At 33.1% G+C, this 20,562-nt stretch overlaps 1 protein-coding gene across 2 annotated transcripts in view; it reads left to right on the top strand.

The window, feature by feature from the left end:
- Nucleotides 1-19,961, top strand: part of LOC117336216 (fatty acyl-CoA reductase 1-like) — a 59,623-nt gene extending 39,662 nt beyond the window's left edge. Inside the window, exons 8-14 of one of the 2 annotated variants that reach the window (XM_033896670.1) lie at nucleotides 145-263; nucleotides 546-613; nucleotides 11,531-11,612; nucleotides 11,958-12,047; nucleotides 12,916-13,045; nucleotides 13,255-13,382; nucleotides 14,451-19,961. In XM_033896670.1, coding sequence (XP_033752561.1) covers nucleotides 145-263; nucleotides 546-613; nucleotides 11,531-11,612; nucleotides 11,958-12,047; nucleotides 12,916-13,045; nucleotides 13,255-13,382; nucleotides 14,451-14,610 — 777 coding nt within the window. In that variant the 3' untranslated portion in view covers nucleotides 14,611-19,961. The remainder of the gene's footprint in view (nucleotides 1-144; nucleotides 264-545; nucleotides 614-11,530; nucleotides 11,613-11,957; nucleotides 12,048-12,915; nucleotides 13,046-13,254; nucleotides 13,383-14,450) is intronic. The other variant, XM_033896672.1, reaches the window with a different exon arrangement.
- The last annotated feature ends 601 nt before the right edge of the window (nucleotides 19,962-20,562 follow it).

Genomic DNA, 20,562 nt, shown 5'->3' with positions numbered 1-20,562 from the left:
AGATAATGTTATTCTAGTCAGTACCCCTAATAGAGATAAAATAAGAATATACTATCATGTAGTGGGATATAACAGGTTGATTAATATCCTCAACACGAAAGAGAAGAACGTGTTAGTAATTTGATGTGTGTTATATCTCCACAGCTAGGGACAGGATTATTGCGAGTGATGCGAGGGGATCGGCGTGCTGTTTCAGATATCATCCCTGTCGATATGGCATGTAGTATGATGATAGCAGTCGCCTGGTACACTGGTACTCGCAGGTAATAATTCCTTAAGTCTTAATTACGGATATGGATAATATCAGACCTTAATTACAGGTATTCACAGTTAGGACAATTCCAATACCATCAATCACAGGTAAGTCGGCGCCGTTTCCAAATACAGGTAGTCACATGGAAGACGATTGTGTCTTAATTACAAGTAATAAGATCATACAGTCCATGATTACACTCACAAGTACAACGTCAAAACATTAATGACAGCTACATGTAAGAATTTCAACAGGAATCATGAAAAACTAACGGAATCATTTCTATTTTTAGTCCAAAAGAAATGAAAGTGTTCAATTGTACGACGGGATCCATCAACAGTTTGACGTGGGGAGAGATGGGTACGTGAAGTTCGATTTTTTTTTTATCTATTAAATGAAAATGCATATAGCCTCGGGTTCGATATACACTTCTATTGAAGAACGCAATGTATATTCTTTTACTTACATCTAGAGTCTTGAATATGTTAAATATATTTTGAAATCGTGACATTTGTTCTCAGTTCAGATGTGCGAGTGGTTCCCAATAGTTCTGTTCACATCACAGTGTATAAGCAACCATAAAATGCACGTTTTTATTATACTGATAAATTAAACACACACATAATGAAATATCCACACGAGTGCTTTCCGGAAAAAATAGTTTGTGAGATATATCGGGTCATCGTACTTCAGGGTGATAATAAAGTATCAAGCAATCGTAAGTAAGAGGAAGTTTCCGTTAGCGGTTTTATCGTGAAACACGGCATCACATGGTGGCGGAAAAGACACGTTCGACCCTGGCAACAATGCTTTATAAACAAACCTATTCCTGAAACTACTACCACTGCTAAAATGAAGTGAGGACAATGCCTGGTTTACATACTACTTTGATAGACTTATGCTTGCCTTGTTTAAGGGACAAAACCATTAGCCTTCCTTGCTTTGGAGAACGTTCTTATGAAGGACAAATTAAAGGTTCTGTAAAATAAGGGAAAAATACATATGCATAGACAGAGAAAATAAAATATCAAAAATATTCTAGTGAACGAAGATTAGTTTTGCATACAGTACTGTTAAATGCCTCCTACATTATCATACAGTTGTATATATATAGTGTTACATGTCCCCTACATTATCATACAGTTGTATATATAGTCTACATTATCATACAGTTGTATATATATATATATATATATATATATATACTGTTAAATGCCTCCTACATTATCATACAGTTGTATATATAGTAGTGTTACATGTCACCTACATGATCATACAGTTGTATATATATATAGTGTTACATGTCCCCTACATTATCATACAGTTGTATATATAGTAGTGTTACATGTCACCTACATTATCATACAGTTGTATATATAAATAGTGCTACATGTCCCCTACATTACCATACAGTTGTATATATAGTAGTGTTACATGTCACCTACATTATCATACAGTGGTATATATATATAGTGTTACATGTCACCTACATTATCATACAGTTGTATATATAGTGTTACATGTCACCTACATTATCATACAGTTGTATATATAGTAGTGTTACATGTCACCTACATTATCATACAGTTGTATATATAGTGTTACATGTCACCTACATTATCATACAGTTGTATATATAGTGTTACATGTCACCTACATTATCATACAGTTTTATATATAGTGTTACATGTCACCTACATTATCATACAGTTGTATATATAGTGTTAAATGTCACCTACATTATCATACAGTTATATATATAGTAGTGTTACATGTCCCCTACATTATCATACAGTTGTATATATATAGTGTTACATGTCACCTACATTATCATACAGTTATATATATAGTGTTACATGTCACCTACATTATCATACAGTTGTATATATAGTGTTACATGTCCCCTACATTATCATACAGTTGTATATATAGTAGTGTTACATGTCACCTACATTATCATACAGTTGTATATATATAGTGTTACATGTCACCTACATTATCATACAGTTGTATATATAATGTTACATGTCACCTACATTATCATACAGTTGTATATATAGTGTTACATGTCACCTACATTATCATACAGTTGTATATATAGTGTTACATGTCACCTACATTATCATACAGTTGTATATATAGTAGTGTTACATGTCACCTACATTATCATACAGTTGTATATATAGTGTTACATGTCTCCTACGTATACATTATCATACAGTTGTATATATAGTGTTACATGTCCCCCTACATTATCATACAGTTGTATATATAGTAATGTTACATGTCACCTACATTATCATACAGTTGTATATATAGTAGTGTTAAATGTCACCTACATTATCATACAGTTATATATATAGTATTACATGTCACCTACATTATCATACAGTTGTATATATAGTGTTACATGTCACCTACATTATCATGCAGTTGTATATATAGTGTTACATGTCACCTACATTATCATACAGTTGTATATATAGTAGTGTTACATGTCACCTACATTATCATACAGTTGTATATATAAATAGTGTTACATGTCCCCTACATTACCATACAGTTGTATATATAGTAGTGTTACATGTCACCTACATTATCATACAGTTGTATATATAGTGTTACATGTCACCTACATTATCATACAGTTTTATATATAGTGTTACATGTCACCTACATTATCATACAGTTGTATATATAGTGTTAAATGTCACCTACATTATCATACAGTTATATATATAGTAGTGTTACATGTCCCCTACATTATCATACAGTTGTATATATATAGTGTTACATGTCACCTACATTATCATACAGTTATATATATATAGTGTTACATGTCACCTACATTATCATACAGTTGTATATATAGTGTTACATGTCCCCTACATTATCATACAGTTGTATATATAGTAGTGTTACATGTCACCTACATTATCATACAGTTGTATATATATAGTGTTACATGTCACCTACATTATCATACAGTTGTATATATAAGTGTTACATGTCACCTACATTATCATACAGTTGTATATATAGTGTTACATGTCACCTACATTATCATACAGTTGTATATATAGTGTTACATGTCACCTACATTATCATACAGTTGTATATATAGTAGTGTTACATGTCACCTACATTATCATACAGTTGTATATATAGTGTTACATGTCACCTACATTATCATACAGTTGTATATATAGTGTTACATGTCCCCTACATTATCATACAGTTGTATATATAGTAGTGTTACATGTCACCTACATTATCATACAGTTGTATATATAGTAGTGTTACATGTCACCTACATTATCATACAGTTATATATATAGTATTACATGTCACCTACATTATCATACAGTTGTATATATAGTGTTACATGTCACCTACATTATCATAGCAGTTGTATATATAGTGTTACATGTCACCTACATTATCATACAGTTGTATATATAGTGTTACATGTCCCCTACATTATCATACAGTTGTATATATAGTGTTACATGTCCCCTACATTATCATACAGTTGTATATATATAGTGTTACATGTCCTCCTACATTATCATACAGTTGTATATATATAGTGTTACATGTCACCTACATTATCATACAGTTGTATATATAGTGTTACATGTCACCTACATTATCATACAGTTGTATATATAGTGTTACATGTCACCTACATTATCATACAGTTGTATATATAGTGTTACATGTCACCTACATTATCATACAGTTGTATATATATAGTGTTACATGTCCTCCTACATTATCATACAGTTGTATATATATAGTGTTACATGTCCCCTACATTATCATACAGTTGTATATATAGTCTACATGTCACCCTACATTGTCATACAGTTGTATATATAGTGTTACATGCCTCCTACATTATCATACAGTTGTATATATAGTGTTACATGTCCCCTACATTATCATACAGTTGTATATATAGTGTTACATGTCCCCTACATTATCATACAGTTGTATATATATATAGTGTTACATGTCCCCTACATTATCATACAGTTGTATATATAGTGTTACATGTCCCCTACATTATCATACAGTTGTATATATAGTGTTACATGTCCCCTACATTATCATACAGTTGTATATATAGTGTTACATGTCACCTACATTATCATACAGTTGTATATATAGTGTTACATGGCCCCTACATTATCATACAGTTGTATATATAGTGTTACATGTCACCTACATTATCATACAGTTGTATATATAGTGTTACATGTCACCTACATTATCATACAGTTGTATATATAGTGTTACATGTCCCCTACATTATCATACAGTTGTATATATATAGTGTTACATGTCACCTACATTATCATACAGTTGTATATATATAGTGTTACATGTCCCCTACATTATCATACAGTTGTATATATAGTGTTACATGTCCCCTACATTATCATACAGTTGTATATATAGTGTTACATGTCACCTACATTATCATACAGTTGTATATATAGTGTTACATGTCCCCTACATTATCATACAGTTGTATATATATAGTGTTACATGTCCCCTACATTATCATACAGTTGTATATATAGTGTTACATGTCCCCTACATTATCATACAGTTGTATATATAGTGTTACATGTCACCTACATTATCATACAGTTGTATATATAGTGTTACATGTCACCTACATTATCATACAGTTGTATATATATAGTGTTACATGTCCCCTACATTATCATACAGTTGTATATATATAGTGTTACATGTCACCTACATTATCATACAGTTGTATATATATAGTGTTACATGTCCCCTACATTATCATACAGTTGTATATATAGTGTTACATGTCACCTACATTATCATACAGTTGTATATATATAGTGTTACATGTCACCTACATTATCATACAGTTGTATATATAGTGTTACATGTCCCCTACATTATCATACAGTTGTATATATATAGTGTTACATGTCCCCTACATTATCATACAGTTGTATATATAGTGTTACATGTCACCTACATTATCATACAGTTGTATATATATAGTGTTACATGTCCCCTACATTATCATACAGTTGTATATATATAGTGTTACATGTCCCCTACATTATCATACAGTTGTATATATATAGTGTTACATGTCCCCTACATTATCATACAGTTGTATATATAGTGTTACATGTCCCCTACATTATCATACAGTTGTATATATATAGTGTTACATGTCACCTACATTATCATACAGTTGTATATATATAGTGTTACATGTCACCTACATTATCATACAGTTGTATATATATAGTGTTACATGTCCCCTACATTATCATACAGTTGTATATATATAGTGTTACATGTCCCCTACATTATCATACAGTTGTATATATAGTGTTACATGTCCCCTACATTATCATACAGTTGTATATATAGTGTTACATGTCACCTACATTATCATACAGTTGTATATATATAGTGTTACATGTCACCTACATTATCATACAGTTGTATATATATAGTGTTACATGTCCCCTACATTATCATACAGTTGTATATATATAGTGTTACATGTCACCTACATTATCATACAGTTGTATATATAGTGTTACATGTCACCTACATTATCATACAGTTGTATATATATAGTGTTACATGTCCCCTACATTATCATACAGTTGTATATATAGTGTTACATGTCCCCTACATTATCATACAGTTGTATATATAGTGTTACATGTCCCCTACATTATCATACAGTTGTATATATAGTGTTACATGTCCCCTACATTATCATACAGTTGTATATATATAGTGTACATGTCCCCTACATTATCATACAGTTGTATATATAGTGTTACATGTCCCCTACATTATCATACAGTTGTATATATATAGTGTTACATGTCCCCTACATTATCATACAGTTGTATATATAGTGTTACATGTCACCTACATTATCATACAGTTGTATATATATATAGTGTTACATGTCCCCTACATTATCATACAGTTGTATATATATAGTGTTACATGTCACCTACATTATCATACAGTTGTATATATAGTGTTACATGTCACCTACATTATCATACAGTTGTATATATAGTGTTACATGTCACCTACATTATCATACAGTTGTATATATATAGTGTTACATGTCCCCTACATTATCATACAGTTGTATATATAGTGTTACATGTCCCCTACATTATCATACAGTTGTATATATATAGTGTTACATGTCACCTACATTATCATACAGTTGTATATATAGTGTTACATGTCCCCTACATTATCATACAGTTGTATATATAGTGTTACATGTCACCTACATTATCATACAGTTGTATATATAGTGTTACATGTCCCCTACATTATCATACAGTTGTATATATAGTGTTACATGTCCCCTACATTATCATACAGTTGTATATATATAGTGTTACATGTCCCCTACATTATCATACAGTTGTATATATATAGTGTTACATGTCCCCTACATTATCATACAGTTGTATATATATAGTGTTACATGTCCCCTACATTATCATACAGTTGTATATATATAGTGTTACATGTCCCCTACATTATCATACAGTTGTATATATAGTGTTACATGTCCCCTACATTATCATACAGTTGTATATATATAGTGTTACATGTCCCCTACATTATCATACAGTTGTATATATATAGTGTTACATGTCACCTACATTATCATACAGTTGTATATATAGTGTTACATGTCACCTACATTATCATACAGTTGTATATATAGTGTTACATGTCACCTACATTATCATACAGTTGTATATATAGTGTTACATGTCACCTACATTATCATACAGTTGTATATATATAGTGTTACATGTCCCCTACATTATCATACAGTTGTATATATAGTGTTACATGTCCCCTACATTATCATACAGTTGTATATATAGTGTTACATGTCCCCTACATTATCATACAGTTGTATATATTAGTGTTACATGTCACCTACATTATCATACAGTTGTATATATAGTGTTACATGTCCCCTACATTATCATACAGTTGTATATATAGTGTTACATGTCACCTACATTATCATACAGTTGTATATATAGTCTACATTATCATACAGTTGTATATATAGTGTTACATGTCCCCTACATTATCATACAGTTGTATATATAGTCTACATTATCATACAGTTGTATATATAGTGTTACATGTCACCTACATTATCATACAGTTGTATATATATATAGTGTTACATGTCACCTACATTATCATACAGTTGTATATATAGTGTTACATGTCACCTACATTATCATACAGTTGTATATATAGTGTTACATGTCCCCTACATTATCATACAGTTGTATATATAGTGTTACATGTCCCCTACATTATCATACAGTTGTATATATAGTGTTACATGTCACCTACATTATCATACAGTTGTATATATAGTGTTACATGTCACCTACATTATCATACAGTTGTATATATATAGTGTTACATGTCACCTACATTATCATACAGTTGTATATATAGTGTTACATGTCCCCTACATTATCATACAGTTGTATATATAGTGTTACATGTCCCCTACATTATCATACAGTTGTATATATAGTGTTACATGTCACCTACATTATCATACAGTTGTATATATATAGTGTTACATGTCCCCTACATTATCATACAGTTGTATATATATAGTGTTACATGTCCCCTACATTATCATACAGTTGTATATAGTGTTACATGTCCCCTACATTATCATACAGTTGTATATATAGTGTTACATGTCCCCTACATTATCATACAGTTGTATATATAGTGTTACATGTCACCTACATTATCATACAGTTGTATATATAGTGTTACATGTCCCCTACATTATCATACAGTTGTATATATAGTGTTACATGTCCCCTACATTATCATACAGTTGTATATATATAGTGTTACATGTCACCTACATTATCATACAGTTGTATATATAGTGTTACATGTCCCCTACATTATCATACAGTTGTATATATATAGTGTTACATGTCACCTACATTATCATACAGTTGTATATATATAGTGTTACATGTCCCCTACATTATCATACAGTTGTATATATATAGTGTTACATGTCCCCTACATTATCATACAGTTGTATATATATAGTGTTACATGTCCCCTACATTATCATACAGTTGTATATATAGTGTTACATGTCCCCTACATTATCATACAGTTGTATATATAGTGTTACATGTCACCTACATTATCATACAGTTGTATATATATAGTGTTACATGTCACCTACATTATCATACAGTTGTATATATAGTGTTACATGTCCCCTACATTATCATACAGTTGTATATATATAGTGTTACATGTCACCTACATTATCATACAGTTGTATATATAGTGTTACATGTCACCTACATTATCATACAGTTGTATATATATAGTGTTACATGTCCCCTACATTATCATACAGTTGTATATATAGTAGTGTTACATGTCACCTACATTATCATACAGTTGTATATATAGTGTTACATGTCACCTACATTATCATACAGTTGTATATATATAGTGTTACATGTCCCCTACATTATCATACAGTTGTATATATAGTGTTACATGTCCCCTACATTATCATACAGTTGTATATATAGTGTTACATGTCACCTACATTATCATACAGTTGTATATATAGTGTTACATGTCCCCTACATTATCATACAGTTGTATATATAGTGTTACATGTCCCCTACATTATCATACAGTTGTATATATAGTGTTACATGTCCCCTACATTATCATACAGTTGTATATATAGTGTTACATGTCCCCTACATTATCATACAGTTGTATATATATAGTGTTACATGTCCCCTACATTATCATACAGTGGTATATATAGTGTTACATGTCACCTACATTATCATACAGTTGTATATATATAGTGTTACATGTCACCTACATTATCATACAGTTGTATATATAGTAGTGTTACATGTCCCCTACATTATCATACAGTTGTATATATAGTGTTACATGTCCCCTACATTATCATACAGTTGTATATATAGTGTTACATGTCCCCTACATTATCATACAGTTGTATATATAGTGTTACATGTCCCCTACATTATCATACAGTTGTATATATAGTGTTACATGTCACCTACATTATCATACAGTTGTATATATATAGGTGTTACATGTCCCCTACATTATCATACAGTTGTATATATAGTGTTACATGTCCCCTACATTATCATACAGTTGTATATATAGTGTTACATGTCCCCTACATTATCATACAGTTGTATATATAGTGTTACATGTCCCCTACATTATCATACAGTTGTATATATAGTGTTTACATGTCCCCTACATTATCATACAGTTGTATATATAGTGTTACATGTCACCTACATTATCATACAGTTGTATATATATATAGTGTTACATGTCCCCTACATTATCATACAGTTGTATATATATATAGTGTTACATGTCCCCTACATTATCATACAGTTGTATATATAGTGTTACATGTCACCTACATTATCATACAGTTGTATATATAGTAGTGTTACATGTCACCTACATTATCATACAGTTGTATATATATATGTGTTACATGTCCCCTACATTATCATACAGTTGTATATATAGTGTTACATGTCACCTACATTATCATACAGTTGTATATATAGTGTTACATGTCACCTACATTATCATACAGTTGTATATATAGTGTTACATGTCACCTACATTATCATACAGTTGTATATATATAGTGTTACATGTCACCTACATTATCATACAGTTGTATATATAGTGTTACATGTCCCCTACATTATCATACAGTTGTATATATAGTGTTACATGTCCCCTACATTATCATACAGTTGTATATATAGTGTTACATGTCCCCTACATTATCATACAGTTGTATATATAGTAGTTACATGTCACCTACATTATCATACAGTTGTATATATAGTGTTACATGTCCCCTACATTATCATACAGTTGTATATATAGTGTTACATGTCCCCTACATTATCATACAGTTGTATATATATAGTGTTACATGTCACCTACATTATCATACAGTTGTATATATATAGTGTTACATGTCCCCTACATTATCATACAGTTGTATATATAGTGTTACATGTCACCTACATTATCATACAGTTGTATATATAGTGTTACATGTCACCTACATTATCATACAGTTGTATATATAGTGTTACATGTCCCTACATTATCATACAGTTGTATATATAGTGTTACATGTCACCTACATTATCATACAGTTGTATATATAGTGTTACATGTCCCTACATTATCATACAGTTATAGAAAATAAAAAAAATCTATTCAATTCATATATTTACATAACCTTTTTTTAAAAAGATTTTATCGAGAAAACGAAAAATTTTATTAAAAAGAGAAATTTGTCATGTATACGACGAAACGCCAAATTATTAGAACAGCCGAGAGATCCCGTCTATGCACCATCGTTTACCGTGTCCTTCCGCTCCGCAGTTTGCAGTAGTTTATTTATTTATTTTTTGCTTGTTATTTAAAACAAGACATGAAATAACAACGAATACAATAATTTGTGTTAAATTAGATTTAATTTATGTAAATATATTACAAACAAAATATAATTTACGGAAATGAAACGAGGACTATTTTTCAAGCGTATTGATATTTTTCTGATGTTATGTGTGGAAATCAGCACGAGAGACAATGTTTTCATACGGTTTTCATAGTGTATTCATGGTCATATGTTTGTTGTTTTCACTTGGTATGTTCATATCAGCAAACCACATTAGGAATGTAAATATATAGTAGTGTTACATGTCACCTACATTATCATACAGTTGTATATATGGCAGTGTTACATGTCACCTACATTATCATACAGTTGTATATATAGCAGTGTTACATGTCCCCTACATTATCATACAGTTGTATATATAGTGTTACATGTCACCTACATTATCATACAGTTGTATATATATAGTGTTACATGTCTCCTACATTATCATACAGTTGTATATATAGTAGTGTTACATGTCACCTACATTATCATACAGTTATATATATAGTGTTACATGTCTCCTACATTATCATACAGTTGTATATATAGTGTTACATGTCCCCTACATTATCATACAGTTGTATATATAGTGTTACATGTCTCCTACATTATCATACAGTTGTATATATAGTAGTGTTACATGTTTCCTTCAGAGATCTACACAAGACGATACTCCATAAAGAACCCGTTCAATACAGTCACCAGAGTACCAAGCCTGATGTTTACAAAATGTGTGTGAGTACGCCTGTTTTATATATTGATATAGTTTGAAAACTAGATCCAATGTTGAAATAGTTGATCAAATTTAAATAAGTGTTAAGGAATATCAGTGTTTCTTACTGAGAAAAACTACTACACCGAATGGCTTTCATTGATCTTTTAGAGATTGAGACATTGACAAAATTTTTCAACGGCTTATGACGTCATTCGTTGATAATATTTAAACGTATACTGCTTTATTTCTAATTTATGTATTTAGTCGATCTTTGACATGGTTTAATAAGGAAAAATTAATAACAAGGTACAGTATATCAATTAAGACTTGAAAAGTGTAGTAACAACACGTAACTTAATTTGTAGGTTATGGCATGATATCAACGTGCTGTTTAATCAAGTGCTGCCCTCTTACCTCTTGGATATGTATATGTGGAGTACTGGTAAAAAGCCCATGTAAGTCCTAAGGTCATTTCGATAAAATACATTTATCATAGAATTTTATAAGTTTGAAAACAAAAATTAGTCAGTTTAATCTAATATCTTTCGGGTTTTGTTTTGTTTTTTGTTTGTGCCTTCTGAGAATCTTGAAAACAAAATTTTAGAATTCCTTAAATGTCCATACATCTGAAGTGTGTTGTCTTGTCATGAAGCATTCGAAACAGCTGCAAGCCACAAAGGAACATTTCGGGATAGATTCCCACTTAGCAGCTCACATGTTATTCCCCTCATATAAACTACTAGACAGATACCGGGTATATTAGTGGTATTCGTCAGACAATCTCATTACTCATGTGACCGCCACTATGACGTCGAAGTGATTACCGCGGTTAGTGCGACAGTGTATTGGTCAGAATGACTTCCGTGTATTTCATAACACTTTCAATAATAAAATGTATAGCATATAGTTTAGGCGACAAAGAGTCTGCGCAAAGCTAAACAGAGTTAGATGCGCAATATGGCATGTTTGCCTGTAACGCGGTGTCCTTTATAACGACTGTAAACTCCATATAAAGATAGTTTAAGTATGCCGACAGTTTGCTGTATGCATGACACATTCTGTAGATTGAATTCTAAACTGTACGGTCGACCATGGGTATTACATCCATTATGTATGAGGCTAGCCTGTCTTCCTGATCTCCCACAGTGTTCCCTACATCCCTGCTTTAAGGTATCTGCACGTTTCGTCTGGGAAGAAGATGCATATAAATGCAGTGAGGGAATAATTATGTAGCTTAGATAAACGTTCTCCGTTTATGATGGTATGAATTGTAATCAACCATTCCGAAAGTCCAATGCTATCAATTCTTTTTGGTTTTGTCAGATTCCGGAAAATAGAAGACCGCCTCAGAAAAGCTACAGCAACACTAGATTACTTCACAAACAAGGACTGGGAATTCAAATCTGATAACTTACACATGTTATTGGCCGCTATGACTCCAGAGGACCAACGGGTAAGGCTAAAACACAAGTAGACAAACGCGCGTGTCATTTCACGTAAAATATTTTAGTGGAAAGCATGATACATAAGTATATATTTTCTACAGCGGTTTTAAAAAGTCATGTGGAACAAAGTTATCATCAAAGTGTCTTTTTTCAGTTATATATCGCTATTAACTTAGAGTCACCTTAAATATACATCCATTTAAATTATACTTTCCAGACTTTCGATTTTGATCCTCGGAGTATATCATGGCCTAGTTACATAGAATCCTATTGTCTGGGTATCAAGTGTTACGTTATGAAGGAAGAGCTAGCAGAACTGCCTAAGGCTCGAACAACACTCAAACGGTAAGCACGCTGAAGGAAACAGCTACCTTCTCCCTATTTATCCCAACTGTGGTTTGTATTGTGTCGGGACACATGTAGTTAGACCGTCAATAAGTCTATCCATTATTTAGATCGCCAGTCAGCCGTCTTTTCGCGGCATGTTCCATGTGTAAACGTACATATTTTAGCGGTAATAATATTTTAGCGCTTTCGCTCTTGAGGCATTGCGCTAAAATAGTATTGCGCTGATTACATTATATACATGAGCTTTTCCTACAGAAATTAAGAGTACGCGCTAAATTTGGAACTGCGCGAAAATTCGAGTGCGCTAAAATTAATACGTTTATAGTATATTCTTACTTGTATGTTTCCTTTTTCTATATATATACTGTACTCACTGATTTGATTGTCAGTAGGTACATCGTCATCTCATGCAATTGTATGATCAAATGTGTTTAGCCCTTGATTGAATAATTACAACAGAATTATATATTTTCGTTATTTTGTCTTTTGCCTCTTAGATTGGTCCTTTCATCGGAATATTTTCTAAAAACATTCATTTTCTATCAAATAGTTACATGTATTACAGTTAATGAAATACAGAGCGTATGCAAGGGCTAAATGAGATGACATTGACGCCAAATGTACACCCTTTGTGTCATATACTAATACAAAACATCTGGTAACATTAGTTAATAAAGGGACCGCGGTGGCCGAGTGGTTAAGATGTCCCGACACTTTATCACTAGCCCTCCACCTCTGGGTTGCGAGTTCGAAACCTACGTGGGGCAATTGCCAGGTACTGACCGTAGGCCGGTGGTTTTTCTCCGGGTACTCCGGCTTTCCTCCAACTCCAAAACCAGGCACATCCTTAAATGACCCTGGCTGTTAATAGGACGTTCAACAAAAAAAAAAAAAAAAAACTAAACCAAAAGTTAATAAAACTACAAATTGATTTATTAAAATCGAGATCAGATTTCAACACATAACTCAACTCACAAGACATAGACATAAAGACAAAGTTTTTAAATGTTGACAACAAACTTACATTGAGTTGTATGTAATGTGTTTTATTTCTGTCTATTGCAGACTACAACGACTGAGTTTCGCTACCAATGCACTAGTCATCATCATTGTATGGAGAATTCTCATTAATCGAGTCAGCATAGCGCGATCAATGTGGAACTTTCTCATTCACTGGGTCGTCAAGTTCTTTAACTGTTTGCCGAAGATTGCTAAGATAGCATAAACACGAACGGCTTCTTCAATGTCAACAGAGGAGTTGTGTAACCGTCTGTATCGTGTGTGATGCACTTTAAATGCAATCGCGTAATTTGAAAAGGTGGCAGCGGAAAACTATTCTAAAGTTCACAGACGTTCAAACATTATTGGTACCCATGATATTTTTACTTTTATATGTAACAGAGCGCATGATTAATTAAATCACTGCCTCCGCTAGGGATCGAACCCGGGACCTCTGACCTACTAGTCTTACGCTCAACCGATTGGGCTAGATCTCTCTAGCCGAGCGGTATATTGCGGCTAGTACATATATTTCATTCCTTTTCACAAGTTTTCACCAAAATATTTTGTGGCTTGTTTTACAATGAAATTCGTGCAATTTCACAAACGTTTAGAGAACTATTTGCTCCTTTGTCCAATAATATTTGTATAATTTCCGAAGCGGATTTTAAGAGATATTGTACGTCACAATATTTTCATCAATGGTATTTATAATTAAGAATAAAGAACAAAACCACGTAATACTTAAGTTACGGCGGTATGGGGCATACAACCGTCTATTTAAGAAAATTAAGCACGGGAAAAAGATTTAACAATTGGCTAGTAGTATATGAAATTTCATTTAAAATTTCATTAAAACAAAGTAATAATCATTGAATGAAAATTGGTCAAAATGAATGAAATATATATTGTAAAAACATCTTCATGCTTCCCAATAATTTTTGTACCCGATTGTATATATTACAAGATAAATATGGCGATGTGACTTTAAATGCAAAACTCACAGCATGAAATAATTCGGAGGAAAACATCATACCCCGCTAACTGATTAGGGGATATGTTGATACTCTTTCAGTTTCTCGGAATAAATTAACGACGGTTGCACGATCGGGACATTGAAAGAGGATAAATTCTATTTCTTTTTTGACAATGAAGGTTATAGAAAATGGCGCAAATGAACATTCTGGAGCGTTGTGATTGCAGTATGCCATCCTGTGCTACAGAATTTCGAATGACAATTAAAGCTTTCCTCCGATGGTAAATAATGATCAACTTACATACAGGCATCAGGTGATCTTATTTATTTGCTGTAATAATAATTACGTCGTGTCACGTGAGCAGTTGGAATGACGTACGAGTAGCAGTGATTATGGAATAGACTTTTGCTGTGATGTGCAATGCATTGCAGTATTCGTAACAACTGGATATAAAGCACAAATTTTATCTTCAGATACGTCGATTGAGATATTGATTCTGCGGAACGATCGTTCTAATATGTAGCATATGGATGGTAACAGCTGTACTGTTACAAGTGTGAAATCTACCTCGGCCTATATTGTTGTTAGAAAAATGGCTACACCTTTGTGACAACACGGATTAACTACCTGTAAATGATGTACAGATATATACAATAACTACAATGTGTATTCACTATCTACCACCACGAGTGTTCATAGAAGATACAAACCAACACGTGACCTCTATGACAGCTGTACAGCTGTTTTAAGAAGTCCATTGATTGATAGAAATCTGACACGGCTGATTAGAACAACCGACTGGATTTGTGTGCAAAGAATGTATATTTTATAGATAGCCAACCCAGGCAATTAAGACAAACTTGATAAGGACATGAGGTCGAAAATCTCGATCTGTCTCTTGGAAACAAGATCTACACAAAGATACACAAAGTCCTGTTGTGTATCTCGGTGATAAGATCTACAATATAGAGAACACAAAGTCCTGATGTGTCTCTCGGTGATAAGATCTACAATACAGCGAACACAAAGTCCTGATGTGTCTCTCGGTAATCAGATCTACAATACAGCGAACACAAAGTCTTGATGTGTCTCGGTGATAAGATCTACAATATAGAGAACACAAAGTCCCGATGTGTCTGTCGGTAATCAGATCTACAATATAGCGAACACAAAGTCCTGATGTGTCTCTCGGTAATCAGATCTACAATATAGCGAACACAAAGTCCTGATGTGTCTCTCGGTAATAAGATCTACAATACAGCGAACACAAAGTCCTGATGTGTCTCTCGGTAATAAGATCTACAATACAGCGAACACAAAGTCCTGATGTGTCTCTCGGTAATCAGATCTACAATATAGCGAACACAAAGTCCTGATGTGTCTCTCGGTAATCAAATATACAATATAGCGAACACAAAGTCCTGATGTGTCTCTCGGTAATCAGATCTACAATATAGCGAACACAAAGTCCTGATGTGTCTCTCGGTAATAAGATCTACAATACAGCGAACACAAAGTCCTGATGTGTCTCTCGGTAATCAGATCTACAATATAGCGAACACAAAGTCCTGATGTGTCTCTCGGTAATCAAATCTACAATATAGCGTGCACAAAGTCCTGATGTGTCTCTCGGTAATAAGATCTACAATATAGCGTGCACAAAGTCCCGATGTGTCTCTCGGTAATCAGATCTACAATATAGCGAACACAAAGTCCTGATGTGTCTCTCGGTAATCAGATCTACAATATAGCGAACACAAAGTCCTGATGTGTCTCTCGGTAATCAGATCTACAATATAGCGAACACAAAGTCCTGATGTGTCTCTCGGTGATAAGATCTACAATATAGCGAACACAAAGTCCTGATGTGTCTCTCGGTAATAAGATTTACAATATAGCGAACACAAAGTCCTGATGTGTCTCTCGGTAATCAGATCTACAATATAGCGAACACAAAGTCCTGATGTGTCTCTCGGTAATCAAATCTACAATATAGCGAACACAAAGTCCTGATGTGTCTCTCGGTAATATCAGGTTAAAATTTACAATACAGCGAACACAAAGTCCTGATGTGTCTCTCGGTAATCAGATCTACAATATAGCGAACACAAAGTCCTGATGTGTCTCTCGGTAATATCAGGTTAAAATTTACAATACAGCGAACACAAAGTCCTGATGTGTCTCTCGGTAATCAGATGTACAATATAGCGAACACAAAGTCCTGATGTGTCTCTCGGTAATATCAGGTTAAAATTTACAATACAGCGAACACAAAGTCCTGATGTGTCTCTCGGTAATCAGATCTACAATATAGCGTGCACAAAGTCCTGATGTGTCTCTCGGTAATCAAATTAACAATATAGCGAACACAAAGTCCTGATGTGTCTCGGTAATCATATCTACAATATAGCGAACACAAAGTCCTGATGTGTCTCTCGGTAATAAGATCTACAATACAGTGAACACAAAGTCTTGATGTGTCTCTCGGTAATAAGATCTACAATATAGCGAACACAAAGTCCTGATGTGTCTCTCGGTGATAAGATCTACAATATAGCGAACACAAAGTCCTGATGTGTATCTCGGTAATAAGATCTACAATATAGCGTGAACAAAGTCCTGATGTGTCTCTCGGTAATCAGATCTACAATATAGCGTGCACAAAGTCCTGATGTGTCTCTCGGTAATCAAATTTACAATATAGCGAACACAAAGTCCTGATGTGTCTCGGTAATCATATCTACAATATAGCGAACACAAAGTCCTGATGTGTCTCTCGGTAATAAGATCTACAATACAGTGAACACAAAGTCTTGATGTGTCTCTCGGTAATAAGATCTACAATATAGCGAACACAAAGTCCTGATTTGTCTCTCGGTGATAAGATCTACAATATAGCGAACACAAAGTCCTGATGTGTATCTCGGTAATAAGATCTACAATATAGCGTGAACAAAGTCCTGATGTGTCTTTTGGAAACAAGATCTACAATACAGCGTGCACAGAGTCCTGATGTGTCTCTCGGTAATCAGATCTTCAATATAGCGAGCACAAAGTCTTTATGCTGTTCCGTAGCAAGACAGCAAGACCGTACCGAACACGTTTTGAACCCCCCAGCACAATGTGCTGTCTATCATTGTTACTTAAACCTTCATAATTATCGGTTCACGTTATTCTTTTCGCGTGACATTCCTATCGTATGACAACAGATCGTCACTCTCTCTGTAACACGTGTATTCTGGTGGTTTACATCGCTTTTATAGTCTATTACGTATTCGCACGAAAATGAATTGACTCGATTTCGGTAATCAATGCATCTAAGATCTGAACAATAAAATATTCTGAAATCAAATTTGTTAAACAGTTATATTGATATTGTGTAGATTAGGAGTTACATTAAATTGCCATGAACTACAAATGTATCTCTATTATTAAATTACTTGAATGCACCAGATTGTTCCCGAGAGATGGGTTACTTATCGGAACATGTAGCACCTATCGGCTTATTATCATTTTTCTCGTAGATAATATTTTCGGATCATTTCAATTGAAATCCCCAGAGCTATAGCTTGCCAATAGTCATTTGGCTGTTTTTGTTCAATTTAGTCGTTTATTAAGTTATTTACAATTTTATATTACAACAAAGATATTGTTTATCACTTGTACTCCCATAGAAAACGGCGTTTGTTTCTGCTTACTGAATATTTAGGAGTATTTCATGCAACAATTTTCACTTGAAAACACATATGTATTATATTCTACAAGTTATAACTTTGTGTTTTCAATATATATTGTTAAGTATTTTAATTGAATATGACAGAAAGACCGGTTACTACAAATCATTTAATTTTTACAACTAGTTTAAGTGATGTTTTTTCGGCGAATGTTTACAAGTGTGCCACGAATGAAACAACGACCATTTAAAATTTATCTAAAAATGCGTTCCTATGATATATACCTCCCGAAAAAGGAAGTGATTTACAGTAACCAGTGAATCAGTCAGGTCTTTTATATATGAAAAACATACATGTAATGGCGATGGAGTGATGGTGTGGGTATGTGTTCATTCTTGTATATGTGTGCGTTTAGCTTCATGTGCGAACATAATATTGATTCCAATGCCTAAATGCGTGTGTGAGGATGTACATGTGCATGTCGTGTGTATGTAACTGTGTACAGTGTGTATTTGAGGGATGGTGTGTGTGTGTGCATAGATGTAAGGTCTGTATGACTTCATGTGTGGGAATAAGCGTGCATGTACAGTAGATATATATCATTTAAAAGATTTGTGTATGCAATTTCACCTGTATGTGCGTGATGTAAAGTTTGTATGCGCGTGTGTGATAAGCATGTCCGGACGATCTGATTAGTATTGTGATTATTGTAATCATACATATTAATGTACTTAAAGTACGCGAAGATTTCAGGTAAATGGTATGCATTATTGTTAGAAAACGGTATGGTGCATTTTTATTGTTACGATGAAATTCCACTTCAGATTTTACATTTAAAGTATAACATGATTTCTAAATACCAATTGTTTTTCCATAGACTTTCGTGTTAACGTTTTGGAGTATATCATTAAAATTCTTGAATTCAATATGGCAATTATGGTTTATAACAAAAGTTTAGGGTCTCATATAACACGTAATCAACAAAAAAAAGTTGGGTCCTTCAGCTCAAATTTTTTCCCGGGTAGCCATTTTGAAAATGGGTGAATTTCGCAGTAAAAATTCTCAGAAATCTGAAATGTTTACCTGTTAATTATTATTACCTAAACTTTTGGGGGGAAATTTAATCGGACTTACAAAATTTATATCAACATTTCTTATGGATATAGTTACCTATCGGGCTACATATCTATTTTGTTACTGCATCATATACTGGCCAATCAGTGACTGCCAGACATTTTATCCCTGGCTCAACTTTACCTTATACACAGGGGATGTTTCAAGGGGATGTTTAAAAAGTCTATTTTTTCAATTGGTTGGTTGTTCCCTTATAGCGTTGATGTTAGCTACGTGTTTCTTTTGTGTAACATGTACACGGCTTAAAACAGAGATGTTCTAGTTTATAGAACTATTCAGTTACACACATCATACACACGTTTAATTAAACATCTACACGAATTATCACTGGTAACATATTTTAATTTCTAGATTCTGGCGCCTTTGAATGAAAGCTTTTTTACCACTCACAAT

This window comes from Pecten maximus, chromosome 10, assembly GCF_902652985.1.
Source record: "Pecten maximus chromosome 10, xPecMax1.1, whole genome shotgun sequence".
Classification (NCBI taxonomy): Eukaryota; Metazoa; Mollusca; class Bivalvia; order Pectinida; family Pectinidae; genus Pecten; species Pecten maximus.
This window is presented reverse-complemented; position numbering and strand designations above follow the sequence as displayed.